At 34.3% G+C, this 15,700-nt stretch overlaps 1 protein-coding gene across 4 annotated transcripts; it reads left to right on the plus strand.

Moving 5' to 3' along the window:
* Window positions 1-713: 713 nt before the first annotated feature.
* Window positions 714-14,052, plus strand: LOC127792995 (protease Do-like 5, chloroplastic). 4 transcript variants are annotated; one of them, XR_008021253.1, is made up of 10 exons: window positions 714-1,028; window positions 4,448-4,594; window positions 5,491-5,553; window positions 5,685-5,774; window positions 8,609-8,731; window positions 8,999-9,086; window positions 9,465-9,539; window positions 9,852-9,951; window positions 10,907-11,080; window positions 12,993-14,052. XR_008021253.1 is itself a non-coding variant. In XM_052323720.1 (8 exons), the coding sequence occupies exons 1-8, from the start codon at window positions 753-755 to the stop codon at window positions 9,956-9,958; spliced, it is 969 nt and encodes a 322-aa protein (XP_052179680.1). In that variant the 5' UTR covers window positions 714-752; the 3' UTR covers window positions 9,959-10,550. The 4 variants fall into 4 exon arrangements, 1 of the variants encoding a protein (XP_052179680.1); XR_008021254.1 differs by lacking the exon at window positions 12,993-14,052 and adding an exon at window positions 11,223-11,370; XR_008021255.1 differs by lacking the exon at window positions 4,448-4,594.
* Window positions 14,053-15,700: the final 1,648 nt, after the last annotated feature.

The raw sequence follows: 15,700 nt of genomic DNA on the forward strand, positions 1-15,700 counted from the left end.
TTGTAAATATAATTAATTACATTTAATTAACCAAAAAAGAAGATAATTATAATCAATAAGAGTTTACAATATACTCTCACTTTCTCCTTAATCTACCCTCTTTAATTATTAAGCATTCAGACTTTCTTTTATGATCAATAAAAACTCGTATTTATTTATAGATGTGAATTTTTTGCTTATTAAGATTTATGATTGCTCATTTGATCTATATTAGAATTAGGATTTTTAAAAATTTTGAATCGAAAATTAAATTAATTCGGTTCTAACTAGTTCAAACTAATTTTTTTTTTCTTATTTTTAATATACAATTTTTTAAAATATACATGTATATATTTATATCACCCAAAAAGGATTTTCATAAATAATATATATATCCAAAAGAGAAAGAAGAAAGGATGGAATGGGAATTTTAATTTTTAATAATATATGTAAATTATTAATAAATAATATTATCTATTATTATAAATTATAATAATTTAACATAGATATGTGATTGTTAACAAATAAATAACCTTAACTAGTTTTAGATCTTGAATTGTATTTTTTATTTTTAAAAAATTAAAAGAATAAATTTTCCTTTTTATTAAATCTCTATCCTAAAACAATTTTTTTAGGTACAATAATTATCTTTTTCTTTTTTTTTTTTTCTAATCTCTATGGCTTTTCCTCTGTTTTTTTTCTTTTTCTTTTTCTGTTTTTAACGAGAAATTTGGGGCGGAAATCGGTGAGACACAGAGAGAAGAGAGTGAGGGATGGGGGCGGTTTTGTTGAGTTCGCTGCAATCTGTTCGGAACCCTTTCCCACCTCACATCATTTCTTCTTCTTCTTCTTCTTCTTCTTCTTCAAATCATGGTAATAATAACAGGAGACTCGTCACAAGGCGCAAAACAATATTCTTCACTGCTTCTGTGTTGGCTTCTTATCTCCAATTTTATCAAAACTCCGTGCATTTGTCTTCTCATTACGCCATTGCCCAGCAGCAAGATGAGCTCGACCCAGATGAAGATCGCCTCGTCCGTCTATTTCAGGTCCCTCTCCCCCTCTCTCTAACTGCACTCGTCATATTTTCATTTACTGATGGAGTGGTACTGTTATGAATTGTAATTTTCTTGCGGCGAGGTGGTCGACCTATTTGAGATTTCATTGTACTTGTTTGAGCAAAATTGGCACAATCTATGGCCAAACTGAGTTCAGTTTAGTTTCATGAATTTTATTTAGATGCATTACCCAATTCGTGTGTGATAACCCTTTTGCTCGTCATGAAGTTCCTATTTTATTTTATTTTTTAAAACTCGATTTTTCTTTCAAGTTCTCATGTAAATAATGAATTGCTCTTATTCTGCTGCTTATCCTAAATATAAATTAACTTATCTTTTGTTTATGGCCATGGAAGAATAGCGCGTAAAGCTCCAAGATTTTGCCAATTATCTTGCCAAATATATGGTGCTAGTTCCACGAGCCCTTACCTAGAAGTGCTAGTTCTATGACTAATAGGTTCATGCTAGACATAGCAAACAGATTGGGCAGAGCTGGGTCAGCCAACTTGGGGGTCTTAGGCAAAAAAGTTTATTGGGCCTTCTCAAGAGTATTAATTTTTCGTGTAAAAAAATAAATAATACACATTTCTACAAGAAAATTCCATCATTTCATTAAATTAAAAAAGAAAAAAAAATAAAATTCAATCAATTACGAAATACGACAATCTCTTAGCGATAGTGAATTTTTAACTAAAATATAATGTCTGAAAGATCAAAAGAAGCCAAACAACCTATTACAATTAATAAAGAAATGGTAAAAATTGGGAATAATGGAATTTTTTTTAGAGATGCAATTGAAAGATTTATAATCAAAAATAAATTTGCAGTCTTAAAGTCTATGGAATATTCAAAAAGAAATGGTAAAAATTGGGAAGAGAAAATTGGGAATAACGGGAAGAGAGAACGTAAAAATTGGAAAAACAAAACGTTGTAAATTAATTGTTGGGTTGGGCGCTTGTGGAAATTTGGACTGAAAGTTGGATTTTATTTTTGTTGAGACTCGACACTAAACCTTCGGGTTTTACTTAAGCAATCACAGACTATTTGATGGTCTGAATGAAACAATCATTCACAGTGCTGGAATCAAAAATACAAACACAGAGAAACAAAAAAGAAACGGAGGCACAAGAGTTTTTACTGTGGTTCACCTCATACTGAGGCTACATCCACGTTGAGCTCGAGAGAGAAGAGCTCACTGCACTATGAGATGAATAATCAGATTACACCCTCATAAGCCCTCACTAACAAAACCCTCAAAAACAATCAATGATTCGAGAAAACAAAATTGCCGATCAATCACTTAATATAGATTAAAGGCAAACCTATCGAACCATAAAAACTATACAAACATGTATAGAAAAGAAATCGGGAACAAACTAGAACGAAACCCTAGCCAAAAGGCGAGAGCCTTCAACCCGCAAGAACAACCCGACTACCTTTCTGATTTTTCTTCGTATTTTCGCCTCTCATGGTTCACATCTCGAGGCATCAATAAAAGCGATTAAGAGCGGATGGGATTGCGCCTCATAAAGTGTAGATGGATGGATCAGATCAAATTGTGCAAGCACGATTATAATCCCAACAGAAAACGGCAGAGGAGCAGGAGAGCAGGAGATGATCGGGCAAAAGGTTGAGAAGGCATAATCAGGCGCCAGCTGAAGGTGAGCTGATGGTTGCCACGTGTAGCCATCCAGCGGCTGCCAAATGGCAGCACGCGGTTGCTGCACGTAGCCCTTCAGTCAGCTAAGAGTAACGACGCCGTTTGGAGCTTCACAGCCAACAATTTTAGGCTCAAATTTTTCTTAATAAAATATTTATTATTAAAAATAAAAAAATAAAAAAATATAAATTGCAAAATTTTGGGTCCTTCGTAAATGCAGGGCCTTAGGCCTTGATGGCTTCATGGTCGAGCCGACTCTGAGATTGGGCCGCCCATGGTACCTTGTGGGCCTAACAAATATATATATATGTATATGTGCATATATATTTATTTATTTTCAAAATTATAATTGTAAATCTAACTGTTTATTTGTGATAATTTTAAAACAACAAAAATTTATTGAGGTATTATTTAGTGAACATTTTTAATTCATTTTAGTGTATCGTTTATAATTTTGTATGTTATAATTTGTAAATGGTAAGTTTGTACGTATTCTGTAACCTTTTATTTAATTCTTATCATTATCTTAATATATTATTTTGAAGTTTGTACATTCAAAATCATAAATTTATAATTTTTTATTTTTGTAATAAGAAATAATACAAAATGTATAAAAATGATAAAAAAAAGCCGTCAATCCACACATTTGATAGAATGATTCAATTGTTTCTTGACAATCACACAAGTGTTGCTGGAAAATTTTGTCAATTCAAAATCCTACTTACCTAGAATTTTGTGATCTAGTGTTGTAGAATAGCTCCTTGTGCTTCACTAAAGGAAAACTGCTAGGAGAACAATAGACAGCCTCAAACATTTCTAGTACGCCCAGAATATTCCTCATCTCCCTTAACAAAGAATTTGAAGATTTTCATCATCCTATTAGAAACTGATCCAAGACTTTGATTAATGGTTTTCTAAGTTGTCTTCTTGTTACTGTTCTGATTGCAGTTTGCTTTGGTTAGACTAGTTTCTTTGGCTTTTACCAAAATAGTTTTCCATGTATACAAATCGTGAGTTGTGTGACTCTGATTGCAATTGATTACAACAACACATCCCAAAATCAGGTTGGCGAACTGGAAGTGGAAATATAAAAGCCTAATGTCCACATCCTTTGAATTCTCACTTGGTATAAGGGCAAACCAAAATTTCAAGGCTTGAGTCATTTTGGAATAATGGCATCTGAAGAATAAGAAGCTACAACATTGAAAGAAAGAAGAAAGAAAATAAAATTGAAAGTAAGAAAAAAAAAGAATTGAAAGAAATGCTCTCTCATATCGAACACATCTAGCATATTCTTTTATCAGAAGACTGGTGATTAACTTCTATAATTAGTTTCTAGATCTTGTCCACTTCAATTAAGAAAATGGATTGGTGACAGTTTTTTTCTTTTCCTGGGAACAACGTTAAGTCATGGCTCATGAGATTAGTTAAGGGCCAGCAGAAGTCATTTATGTTTCCTATGAGCAACTCTTACTGTATGAAAAAAGAAAAAATTGAAGAATATTTTGTAGATTATGGTTTGATGAACTTCGCCACTGTTTTTATCACCATATTAGGCAAATGTTTTCAGTTCACTGTATCAAGCAATGCCAATAATCATTTGCATGACTTTTGAGATTCATGAACAATGTAACACAATCTTATTTCATTCTCGGGGGATGGGGGAAGCCCATCACCTGATTTATCATTCTGCACCTTGATGTTTTTCCTTGAAGTTTCATGGTAACAGAGCTTTTGGCCATGGTTGTAGGATGCCTCACCATCAGTTGTTTTCATCAAGGACCTTGAATTATTGAAAAGCCTGAGGAACTCAGATGAAACTATGCTTGTCGAAGATGAAAATGTGAAAGTGGAAGGGACCGGTTCTGGTTTCATTTGGGATAAATTTGGACACATTGTAGGCAATCCTTTTCCTTATGAATTTTCAAAGTGTGCATAAAAAATACAGAGTACATGGTGCTTTTGTCCTCTAAAGTCCCATTGGTTTTTGAAGCTTCTTACAATGACTGTTCTTTCCCAAGATGAAGGCTGCATCTTCTGAACATCTTATATCTCAGTCTTGTCATAATTTCACTTGTTCTTTATGATCACGTTGACTGTGTCAGAAAGCAGCTGATGAGAAATTTTAAGCTTGTCCATTGCAACAGTTTTGTTGCAAAGACAGATGTTCTCTTCAAGCATAATTTTTCCTTTTAACTCTACTTTCTGGTACTTTTTACCAAGTAGTATTCGTGATTTTGTTTGCGTGCAGCTTGAGTTTTACATGTTTTAGTATTCCACACAAATGATTATTCTAATTGTTTCTGAAAAATATGCATATCAGAAATTTAAGTAATGATTGTTTCACACATGCTTTACTATATGAAATGGCGTTTTTCAGTATGATGATAAAACTCTTGTAACTTCACTTGATGATTTCCCTCCCAAACATACATTTTCAGTACATGCATAAATGCTTGAAGAACTTTTGACCATTGCATGACGTGGTTCCAAAATTCATTGAAGTTCTCTGAATAGTGTTGTTTAGCTTAATTCCAGAAACTTTACAGGAAACTCTGGCAAAGTGCTCTCTATTTGACAGTGTTCTTGCACAGTTGACTAGCTGTTCTCCACTATGCCGTCTTGAAAACCTCCAAACACCCATAATTTCATTTTATAATGTATTAGTGATAGAATTTTGTGCAGGTAAGGAATCTGTCATTTTTTCTGTATTCTTGTCAGATTTTTTTTTGCCTTTTCAGATAGGGGTGATACTTCTGTATCTTTAAACAAGCCACTTTCTGTATATACCAGGTTACCAATTATCATGTTGTTGCGAAGTTGGCCACAGATAGTAGTGGACTACAACGCTGTAAGGTTCTGTTAGTTTCCTTTTCCATTATCATTCTTATCAAGGCAATGCACTAGGATGCACATCACCATTGTTGATTTAGCTGAGCAGCCTATCTTCTTGGTGCAGTTGCAACATCTTTGCTGTTCATTTTCAGGTGTTTCTAGTTGATGCAAAAGGCAATAGCTTTTCACGTGATGCTAAGATTGTTGGTTTTGATCCAGCATATGATCTTGCTGTTCTGAAGGTTCTTTATTAGAACTCCCTCTATAATTAACTTTTGGTCCATAGTTGATCTGGATGCAGTATTCTTCATTCAGTGCTTTCACCATTTACTTGATTTCCCAGTGAATAGTTAGGTCATGAGGCATGAGTTATATAAAGTGGTGAAATTAAGTTTCTTCAATTGAGAATGGAATAGTGGTGAAGTTAACTTTCTTCAATTGAGAGCGGAGAAATCACCATCATGGAAGAAAACCTTAATCATCTGGAAGCCTTTATATTTTATAAAATATGTTAAATAGTTTGCTATTTCATTCTTATACTATTGACATAAAGTCTTTGGAGCAGTGCAAACGAAGGTGCATAACCTTATGCTTCAGCCATTCCTTTGTGGTAGGTCTATTTGATAGATGGTTTTAGGTGGGCTGGCTTTCTACTTCATATACAGTCTTAGGCGGGATAGCTTTGTCTGATCTCCTTTCTTCATGGTTTAATTGAATAAAAATGCTTGTGGTATCTGACCATCAATAGATATGGGAAACTTGAAGCCTCTAACAATCAAATGTTAACTACTGAATTCTTGAAATATAACTGAAGGATTACAAGGATGAACTGCCCATATGGGCTATATATCATCTTGTTGAGGAAGCTGATCTTAGGGAACATGACCTGTTAAATAACCCTATGATAAAAATAATGAATCTCCATATCTCCCCTAGTTAGGGATGACTATTTGAAATTTCCTCTGGGTTATATCCTCAGCCAAGTTATAGAGTGTGAAGTGTTTCTAGCCACCTCTTGCTCCTGTAAGTCCAACTTGATTCACATTATTTATCATAATAAGTTCACCTTTTTTTGTAGAAAAAAAAATAACATTCTTAATTTCAAGTAGAGGGCGAGCCTTGGTAGCAATGGTAAGGTTGCTTCTTTGTGACTAGAAGGGCATAGGAAACAACCTCTTTGCCAAAAAAAAAAAAAAAGGAAAAGAAATGGAAGACAGTGTACAAGTACAGCGCCCCCCCCCCCCCCAAAAAAAAAAAAAAAAAAAAAGAAAAAAAAAGGGGGAGCGTTATGCATTGGACACCAATATTCTTGATTCTAGATAGTTTTTTGGTCATGTGAGAAGAAAGCCAATAGATTCTCCTATGAGGAAAGTGGATGGGATGAAAGAAATTTGTAATAAAAGAGATAAGAGAAAAAAAAAACTTGGTGGGAAACTCTTAAGCATTACATGAGTTATAATGACCTTGCAAACGATATGTCATAAATAGAGATGAGTGGCAAGCTAGAATCTATATAGCCTATCCCATATATTGAGTTAAGGCTTGGAACATTGTTGTTTTACTTTAGCTTGTTATGAATGCATTTAACTTTTTATTATGCTCTCCATCAGCAATATTCGACATCATCTTCATATTTTTTTGTTTCTTAACATTGTTCATACAAGTCACTTTCAGAAAAGAAAATCCTCCAGAACTTGCTTTATTACCTGAAAAATTTTATAAGACTGGATAAAGAAGCTGAAAACTTGGTATAAGGCATACACACGTTCAGTGCAATGGACTCTCTACTTTGGAATATGGTTTGAGCTTTGAAAGTTAGGCTGACAGGTTCTTGATTCTCAATGGCGTAATTTTAGTTGATCTTCCATTTGCGTTGGAATTTGTATTCAATCAGAATCATAATATTATATATCTGTTGACTGTGGTTACCAACTTACTGGAAGAATGGGAGATAATAACAGTTCTGACCAGTGCCTCTTTTCTATATTTTTTTCCCAATTAATAATAGAGTTTGAATATATGGATCACAAGTGTGTAAGTAGTTTCACATTTCCTACTCCCAGTTTTCATGTAATGGTGACTTGGGAGGCTTTTGATTAAGAGTTTCACAAGAGGCCATCTAGTGATAGTCATCATATTTTTGGCATTGGAAAATATGTTCTGATAAATTGCTAGATCATGCATGCTTAATTTTACCAGTTACTGTTTCTTCTTTTCTTCTTTATGCTATGTTGGTAAATAACTTCCCAAATCATTTATTGCTAGCATTGTTTCATGTATGGATCATAGTGTTCTGGTTATAGCTGAGATTTAAGAGTTCAAAATTACTGTTTTAGAAGCAGAAAAATGCCTGGATCTAGGGTTGCTGAACCCTGTGTAGTATTAAACATAAATTAAATGCCACTTACTGTGTTTGAAACCTGGACCCTTTCATACTATCTTCTGTTTGCTGCATGACCGTTTCTTAAGATTTGTCTCACTTCTTGAGTTTATGTATACCGATGTCTGTTTCTTGTTCTCAAAATACGTTATTTTCTCGATTGCTTCGTATTGTTCTTAGCCTTCACTGCATAGCAGGTTGGTTCTCAATGTTATTTCTCTGCTTCCTTCCAAGGTGACATGTAGGAATTTTGCATTTAGGAGGTTCGGTTCAAATTGTTGTGCACCAATGTCGTTGAATCTCTCATCACTGGCACTATCATTTTCCTGGAATCTGAAATGTCTTAAAAAGACCATCTAGCATCCAAAGAGGGATTTTAATTAGTGAAGAAAGACCTTGTTTTGACCTCCTACCCGAAGCCATGCACTTACGAATTCAATATCTACAATTTGACATACACTTTAGGGATTAAAACAAGCCAAAAGCATTTCCAAAAGGATATTCAGGTTACTTCGGGCTCCATCTCGTAGTTTTTCTGCCTTTCTTTGGTCATCGGGAATCCATCCATTCCCTTAAGACTGTGCTTTCAAAGAAGCCCCTTTGACATCTCTTCATCTGCAAATAATTCTCGATGTGAAAACACAGACACAAAGGTAATTTTGAAGTGTCAGATATCTAATATCATGCAATTTGCAGGTTGATGTTGGAGGGAATGAACTAAAACCAGTTGTAGTTGGTTCTTCTCGTGATTTACACGTGGGTCAGAGCTGCTTTGCCATTGGAAATCCATATGGATTTGAGAACACTCTAACAACAGGGGTAACTTCTCTGATGTATATAATTTATCTGTGCTATTATACTTTCAGGCCAAGCTCATTATTCTATACGCATTTTTACTGTAAATTTATGGTACTCTTTTTAATCATCTGTATCTTACATCTTAATTATCAGTTTTGGGTAAATCTGTTACGGAACTAATAAGTCCATCACTTTTTTCCGTTCCCAGAGGACCTATTCGTTTGTAGCTTGCGCTCCTCTTGATGTTGGGTGCCTTTCAGTGTTAGTTACTTATATTTCATTATTCAGGTAGTTAGTGGATTGGGAAGAGAGATACCCTCACCAAATGGACAAGCCATCCGCGGAGCTATACAAACTGATGCTGACATTAATTCAGGTAAATTGCAGATATCATTGGCCTTTGCGTAGAGTTTTTTTTTTTTTTTTTTTTTGGGGGGGGGGGGGGGGGGGGGACCGTCCACTCTTCCGTTTTGCCTGTTTTATATAGCTTCATTGCTTCAATAGTATTCCTTATACTGAAAGCTTGGAATGCCAGCTTTCGTTGCAGTTATGTTATTTAAGAACTAAAAGAACAAAAGACAACTGCGAATTGGGTTTAGATGGCCGAGTGGCGAGTCAGATCTCTCTTTAGGAAATGATTTAATTAACTCTCACCCAATTCAGTTGGTTGTTTCTAGCTCCGAATTGAGTTTCTCATTCACCCTTCACAAATAATGGTTTACGACTCTTCACTTATTTTGTTATACTTGTACAGGAAATTCAGGGGGGCCATTAATTGACTCATATGGTCACGTTATTGGAGTAAATACTGCAACTTTCACTCGGAAAGGTGATAGAACTTATTTCTTTTCTTTTGGTTAGTAATGGGTTTGCTGCAACAAAGTGAAAATAAAAACCTTCCTAAACGATTTAAGTTCCACTGCTTGAGATCTTTTCTCTCTATTTTCACCACCTATTGATCAAACCAAGTAGTCCAAGACAAATCCGAAGCTTACTTAGCATCTGTGATTTGTGGGCTATTGTACGTGCCTGATGGTTTATCAAGTGTATACCTAAATGATGGTGGCTATATCTGTTAGTGAACTAAACTTGCTTACTCCAGAATTTGAACGAAATTCTCCTGTGTTATGTTCTAATTCAGGGACAGGAATGTCTTCTGGCGTCAACTTTGCAATTCCTATCGACACGGTTGTTCGTACCGTACCTTACCTGATAGTCTATGGGACACCTTACAGGGACAGGTATTGATCAGCCAAATTGAAGAGCTGCTGTTTCATGTTTGTTGGTCTTCATCGTCTTCCATATTTTTTACAGAAAACTGTGTTATAACTGTTTGACTGTAACTGTGAGTAATAGCGTTAGATCTTCTGAATCGGAGATAGACTAATTCCGGTTCCCATTTATGCTACAACTTAGGTGGGTATTGGCAATTAATTGTAAGAAAATATCATTACTAGGGATAATTTTTCAATTTTTTTAATGAAAAACAAGTATTTTAGGTATTAATGGACCATTTTTGTATGTTAATATTCAGGTAATATGAGGGTTTACAGCTATTATGCATGGATGATTCCCATTTTTTATTTTTTGCACTAATAGCACGGCCCAACATGGCCCATATGGATGTGTTGTATGGGCCATGTCAGGCCCGGCTCGCGCAATGCAGGCTGACCTAAAAAAGCAGGCTGGTTACTTACAAAGGGTAAAAAGGGAATTTTAAAAAAAAATTATTGTTATGATTATTTTTTGGTTAGAGAGTTAGGCCAAAGAAAATATTGAGCATACACTTGTCATATGATTTTTTTATATGAATTTATATTATCAATATAAATAATAGAAATTTATTCACTCGAATGGCTTAGAAACATTTTGGATCTATCGTGTTGGGAATCATTCATTGGTCGATGGGTTCTCGTGACTTAATTTTTTATTATTGAATTTTGTTTTTTATTTTGAATTAAATCAGATTTAGTTATTAAGTTATTATAAAAATATTTGTAATTATGACTTAAAAACATTTTTGTATAAAAAGCATAACAATGTCATTTTCCTTTTAAGGCAGCCTAATAGTAAAAAATGACACTTGTATCCTGTTGTATTCAAAAAAATGATATCTTCAAATTTCATTACTATATACTTTTGTTTTACGACTTTCTCATCGTCTCTCTCCTTCTGCAATCCAACCCTATTCACAAGCTGGTTCCCGTTTTGATTCACAACGACAAGCTAGCCCATCTGCACTCGAATATCCTACATCGACCAGCTCTGGAATGACAGACAGCTCCCCTCTGCTGCCTTCCGTTCGTTCCTTAATTACCAGCGAGCTCAAGCCTCAAGCCAGGTTCTGGGGCCGATTTTGTTGGCAAAAAGGTTCGTCTTCTTCCACCCTTTCCACTTCAGGCTGGCCACTGTTAATTCGATATTTATATATATTTTTAATTTGTTGTTGTTTGATAACGATTGCTACCCTTTGGTTGAGTAAACTCACATGCATGTCTTGCCTGCGCAATAGGTCGATCGGGCTGCATGCATACTCCACTCGAGCGTTTTGGTTGAAAAAATTGGTTAGGAAGTACACCTAATTGTTGCCATCTTTAACTTTGTTTGTTTCATGCACCATAAATGGATCTTTTTTTTTTTTTTTTGTTGTCTTTGTTAGCCCAAACGTAAGGTTGGTTGAAATTTGGCGGCAGTACTGTTCAATATCAAAATTAAAAAAAAAAATGTGAATTGGGATTGATGAAGACGATTTAGAGGTAGATTTTGGTCCACTGAGTTAATGGTCTGAGTTTGGATTTTAATATGAGTACTAAGTTGGATTGAGATAAAATGCGAGGGAGAGACTAAGAAGATTTAAATATACATAAAGTATATTTATTTCTACAATTATTACTTTGTTAGGCAGATGGATGAAAATATATAAATTTACAACAAACAAGAAAATTAAAGTTATATAAAAATATTCACGGAAACATAATATATATATATATATATAGTGTTTTACAAATGATATAATCGTAGATAAAAATGATTAGAGATTTAGAATTTACGTAGCTAATTTAATTTAATGAGATTAAAGTTTGTGAATATTATGATTCTTGTATTTGTCATCTAGTAACTTATGTTAAATAATTTAAAAAGAAAAACTATGTTAAACTTCTTAAATCTTTTATATATATATATATTGTTGAAAGTATGGTGGGTCCTCTATCACTTTGCTGGTGGAAGAGCAGCATTTGGAAGGTTGTTCACCATCTCAATAACAAGTTAATGCATCAAGAACTACATGGATATAGAATAAAGAGGAACAAATAAACTCTTAGATAGGTCAAGCGATCGTACAATTAATATGTCGGTATCAATTTGGTGAATCGTGACTTTGATTCTTTTCTTGTGTAGTGAGGCAAAGTCTTACACCTATGATTTACTTTTTTTGACGTAATTGAGGGTACGAACACCAAAAATCGCACAAAGACAATTATCTCAAGAAAAAATAAATAAATATAATTTCATTTAAAAACATATGATTCCACTTTACACTTGGTAGCTTTTTTGATTATGAATATATAGTCTCACATACTCAAATATATGTATCTTTTATATATTAAGCACTTGTTAAGTCCTGTCTGATATATCTAGAATTATATATGTATTTAGAGACTTACATCCTTAAATAACTTTTAATTTCTAATGTATAATCTAAATTTTTAAGATTTGTTTTATATTTCTGACAACTTTTGTAAGTTAATGCATCAACAAAACTAGAGGGAGAGTAAAGAATACAATAGAGATAATTTCATATTAATTTATCAAAAAAAAAATTCTCAAATCGACATTCCACTATTAAGGTAACATTTGTTAATCAGATATAGATCGAAAAAGATAGGATATAGAAAGCATCATGAACAAAAATATTTTTTATTATATTTGTTAAATTTTTTAGAAAAAAAATCACATGACTTCTTATCTTAAACTTTCAAAATAAATTTATCCTTTTCGTCTTCAAATAACTTATCTTGAACTTTACAAATAAATTATTTTAATAGAATATTTTCCTAACTAAAGATTTATAGACTGACACATTAAACAGACATGGTGCATTGCACTCAACATTTTTTATTTCATGTACCTAAAACCATACATGTATCTATAAACTTGTATAAAAGATACATGTATATGTATATAAAAGATGTTTTTGTTTATTTCAAACATATATTTGGGATAATGATACACACAGAGAATTAACCAGCGAATGCATTGAATTAATATTAATTGATTGCAGGCATACAATGAGTGAAAGGGATATGGATGAAGAAATTAATTTGGAGAAGAGCAAGAAACAGCAAAGCAAGAGTTGACAGAGTGCCTGAAGCTGCTGAAAGGAGAGCTTGGGGAGAAGCCATACTTTGGAGCGGAAGCCATGGGGCTTGTGGATGTGACTTCTGGTGCCCCATTCCAACAGGTTCTACATTCAGGCAGTCTGCCCCAAGCTGGTGGCTTGGCTTGGGCCAAAAGATACATGCAACTGGACGCTGTGGCTAGGATCCTGCCCCATCACCTCAACGTCTATGATTTTGCTCTCATGGTCAGGAAGAAGATGGGGATAGTGGATGCATAAGTAGAGACAGCTTTGGGAGTCCAATTTTTTTTTTCTTTGCTCATTTTACCTTTTGGATCAAACAAATAATCATCATTCTATTCTTTTTGGTTCTCTATTTCCTCGTAAACTAACAAAAACGAAGAAAAAAAAGAAAGAGAGATAGAGCTCTGCAAGTATGGGCTACAGGGTAGGTTTGGCTTAATTGGGTTGAAGCGATATACTGAAGTAGAAAGTGAAAAAGAAGTTCTCTCATCAGAAGGTTTTCACATTATTGAATCCTACATATGCAAAGGAATGAGAGGGGAAGCATTGTTAAAGCTGGTGCCTAAGTTTCTTTGATACTTGTAGCTGCTTAATTAATTTGAGAACTTTGAGAACAATGTGTATGTGTGTGTGTGTCCCACTGTCCCTTTTTCATGTGTTTGTTAAGGACAATAGTAGGTTTGCTTATCTAAAAGATAAAAGACTTGCTTAATGAGCAGGAAAATAATAATCAACAGCAATGATTAAACTTAAACCCTTTCTCTCTTCTATGTTGAGAAATTCGATATTCTCTGGTGATGTCCTCCCTTCCCAAGTGATTCCTGTTGCAAACCCTAAGTTTGTATCATTGCTTCCTCCTTGAATCTCTCTAATCTTGTTCACCCTTCTCTCCTTCCCTTTATTTTTTTAATTTCCCCCCCCCCGGTTATAAGAAGAAATACGACAAACAAAATCAGTACCAAAAAGAAAGAAAACACAGTAGCAAAAAAAGGAGAGAAAAGAAAAAGATAATCCAAAATAACAAGCTTTGAGGCAGGCTAACTATTTCAGCCATCTTGATACACAACTTTGTTTGAAGCTAATTCCTAATTAATCCAACCTAATGCCTAATTCCTAATCCAAGCTCTTCCCCCATTTCTCTCTTCTGATTCTTGCTAAGTCGTTTATATGTTCATCCCCTCCTTAGCAACAAGTGTGTCAGGTAAAGAACCTCTATTGGTGGGCCCTTTGTTGGGTTTTTGACATTTTGGTTGAAGGTTACCGCCGCACCTCATGGGAGTTCAGTAGTTGATTTGCCATGGGACCAGAGAAAATGGTTTAGGTTTGCATTGATCCCTTCTCTTTGCATATAAAGGTAGTGGGTGATATCAACTCCTACACGAATCTGATTTCTACTTCGATGAAGATGAAGTTGAAGCTTGGTTGGTTCTTTTGTTTTTGCTTGAGATCAAATAGTACTAAAAGGTTGATCAGCCCTAGGATCTAGTAGTTTGGTTTTTGTCGTGTAAATTTAGGGATTTGCATGTTTTTCTGGTTTTGCGAGTTACCTTCTGCCTTCTACTTGTAATCCAAAGGCTCTTGGAGTAGTAGACATCTGCTTGCCTCTCTTTGCGCCAGCTAGCTTCAACCTTTTTGTGCCATGATCGCACCTTCTTGCACTGTGCTCGGATACTAATTGTCTACCTCCCAGAGATCTGCTCAGGTTCCAACCAAGAGCATTTAGCTAGGATCACTGTTCACCAATCGCCTTGGTGGTTGTTTTCCTATTTTGGATAACTTTTTTGTTTCTTTATCAAGGTGATCAGTTTACTTCTCCCCTATTGTAAAAGTATTAACAAAAATATTAACATAGTTAATAGTATTTGTAATTAATAAATGACACAGACACCTCTAATGTTTGACTTTTAAGTACAATAATACTCCTTTAATTTGGTACATTTAACCTCATATTGTATATAACTGATTAAATTTTAAAACATTCTTATAATATCATCCCTACGTCTCACATAATCTCTCTCTTTTCCTATTCTCTCTCTGTCTCATGTAACAAGTAAAGATTATATCAAATTTATTCTTTTGCTCGCATTGAATTTACCTAACTCGAGCATGTAAGGGGAAGAAGTGGGGCTCATATTCCCTTCTCATTTTATTTTGTTAGATAAATATTATATTATTTGACACGCATAATATAATATTTTTAAAAATTATACACATAAATAAGACGATGATAGTGACTCACACCTTAGACCAAACGAAACTCACAATGGTAGCAAACTTTGCTAAACACGACCCATTATAGGATCATCTGATCTTGACCTTGTCAGTAAGTGACTTAACTCTATTAATATATTTATGAAATCCCAAACTTAGGAGGGTGTCAGTATTTAGCCCCCTTCATGTTATATCTAAGTAGATTAAATTAATCACATTGCTTTGAGCACTTACAAAAGTTAACAAAAAGTCACGTTGGCACTACCTTTCTAAGATTCTTTCTTGGAGACAAAGCAAAAAACGATGGCTCCACCTCCACATACTCCATCTACCCAATATGTCAAGCCTTCATATAAGAGTATAATTTAATTTGGATTCTAGCATAGTAATTTGAATGACACCAAATGCCGCATTAT

The sequence above is a fragment of the Diospyros lotus genome, unplaced genomic scaffold (genome assembly GCF_014633365.1).
Source record: "Diospyros lotus cultivar Yz01 unplaced genomic scaffold, ASM1463336v1 superscaf1, whole genome shotgun sequence".
NCBI lineage: Eukaryota > Viridiplantae > Streptophyta > Magnoliopsida > Ericales > Ebenaceae > Diospyros > Diospyros lotus.

What these genes read in the sequence shown, in the direction of transcription:
- LOC127792995 (XM_052323720.1), top strand. Translation starts at nt 753, where the DNA reads ATGGGGGCGGTTTTGTTGAGTTCGCTGCAATCTGTTCGGAACCCTTTC. An exon ending in GGGATAAATTTGGACACATT is followed by an intron (nt 4,595 to 5,490) that starts GTAGGCAATCCT and finishes TGTATATACCAG; the next exon opens with GTTACCAATTATCATGTTGT. An exon ending in TGATGCTGACATTAATTCAG is followed by an intron (nt 9,087 to 9,464) that starts GTAAATTGCAGA and finishes ATACTTGTACAG; the next exon opens with GAAATTCAGGGGGGCCATTA.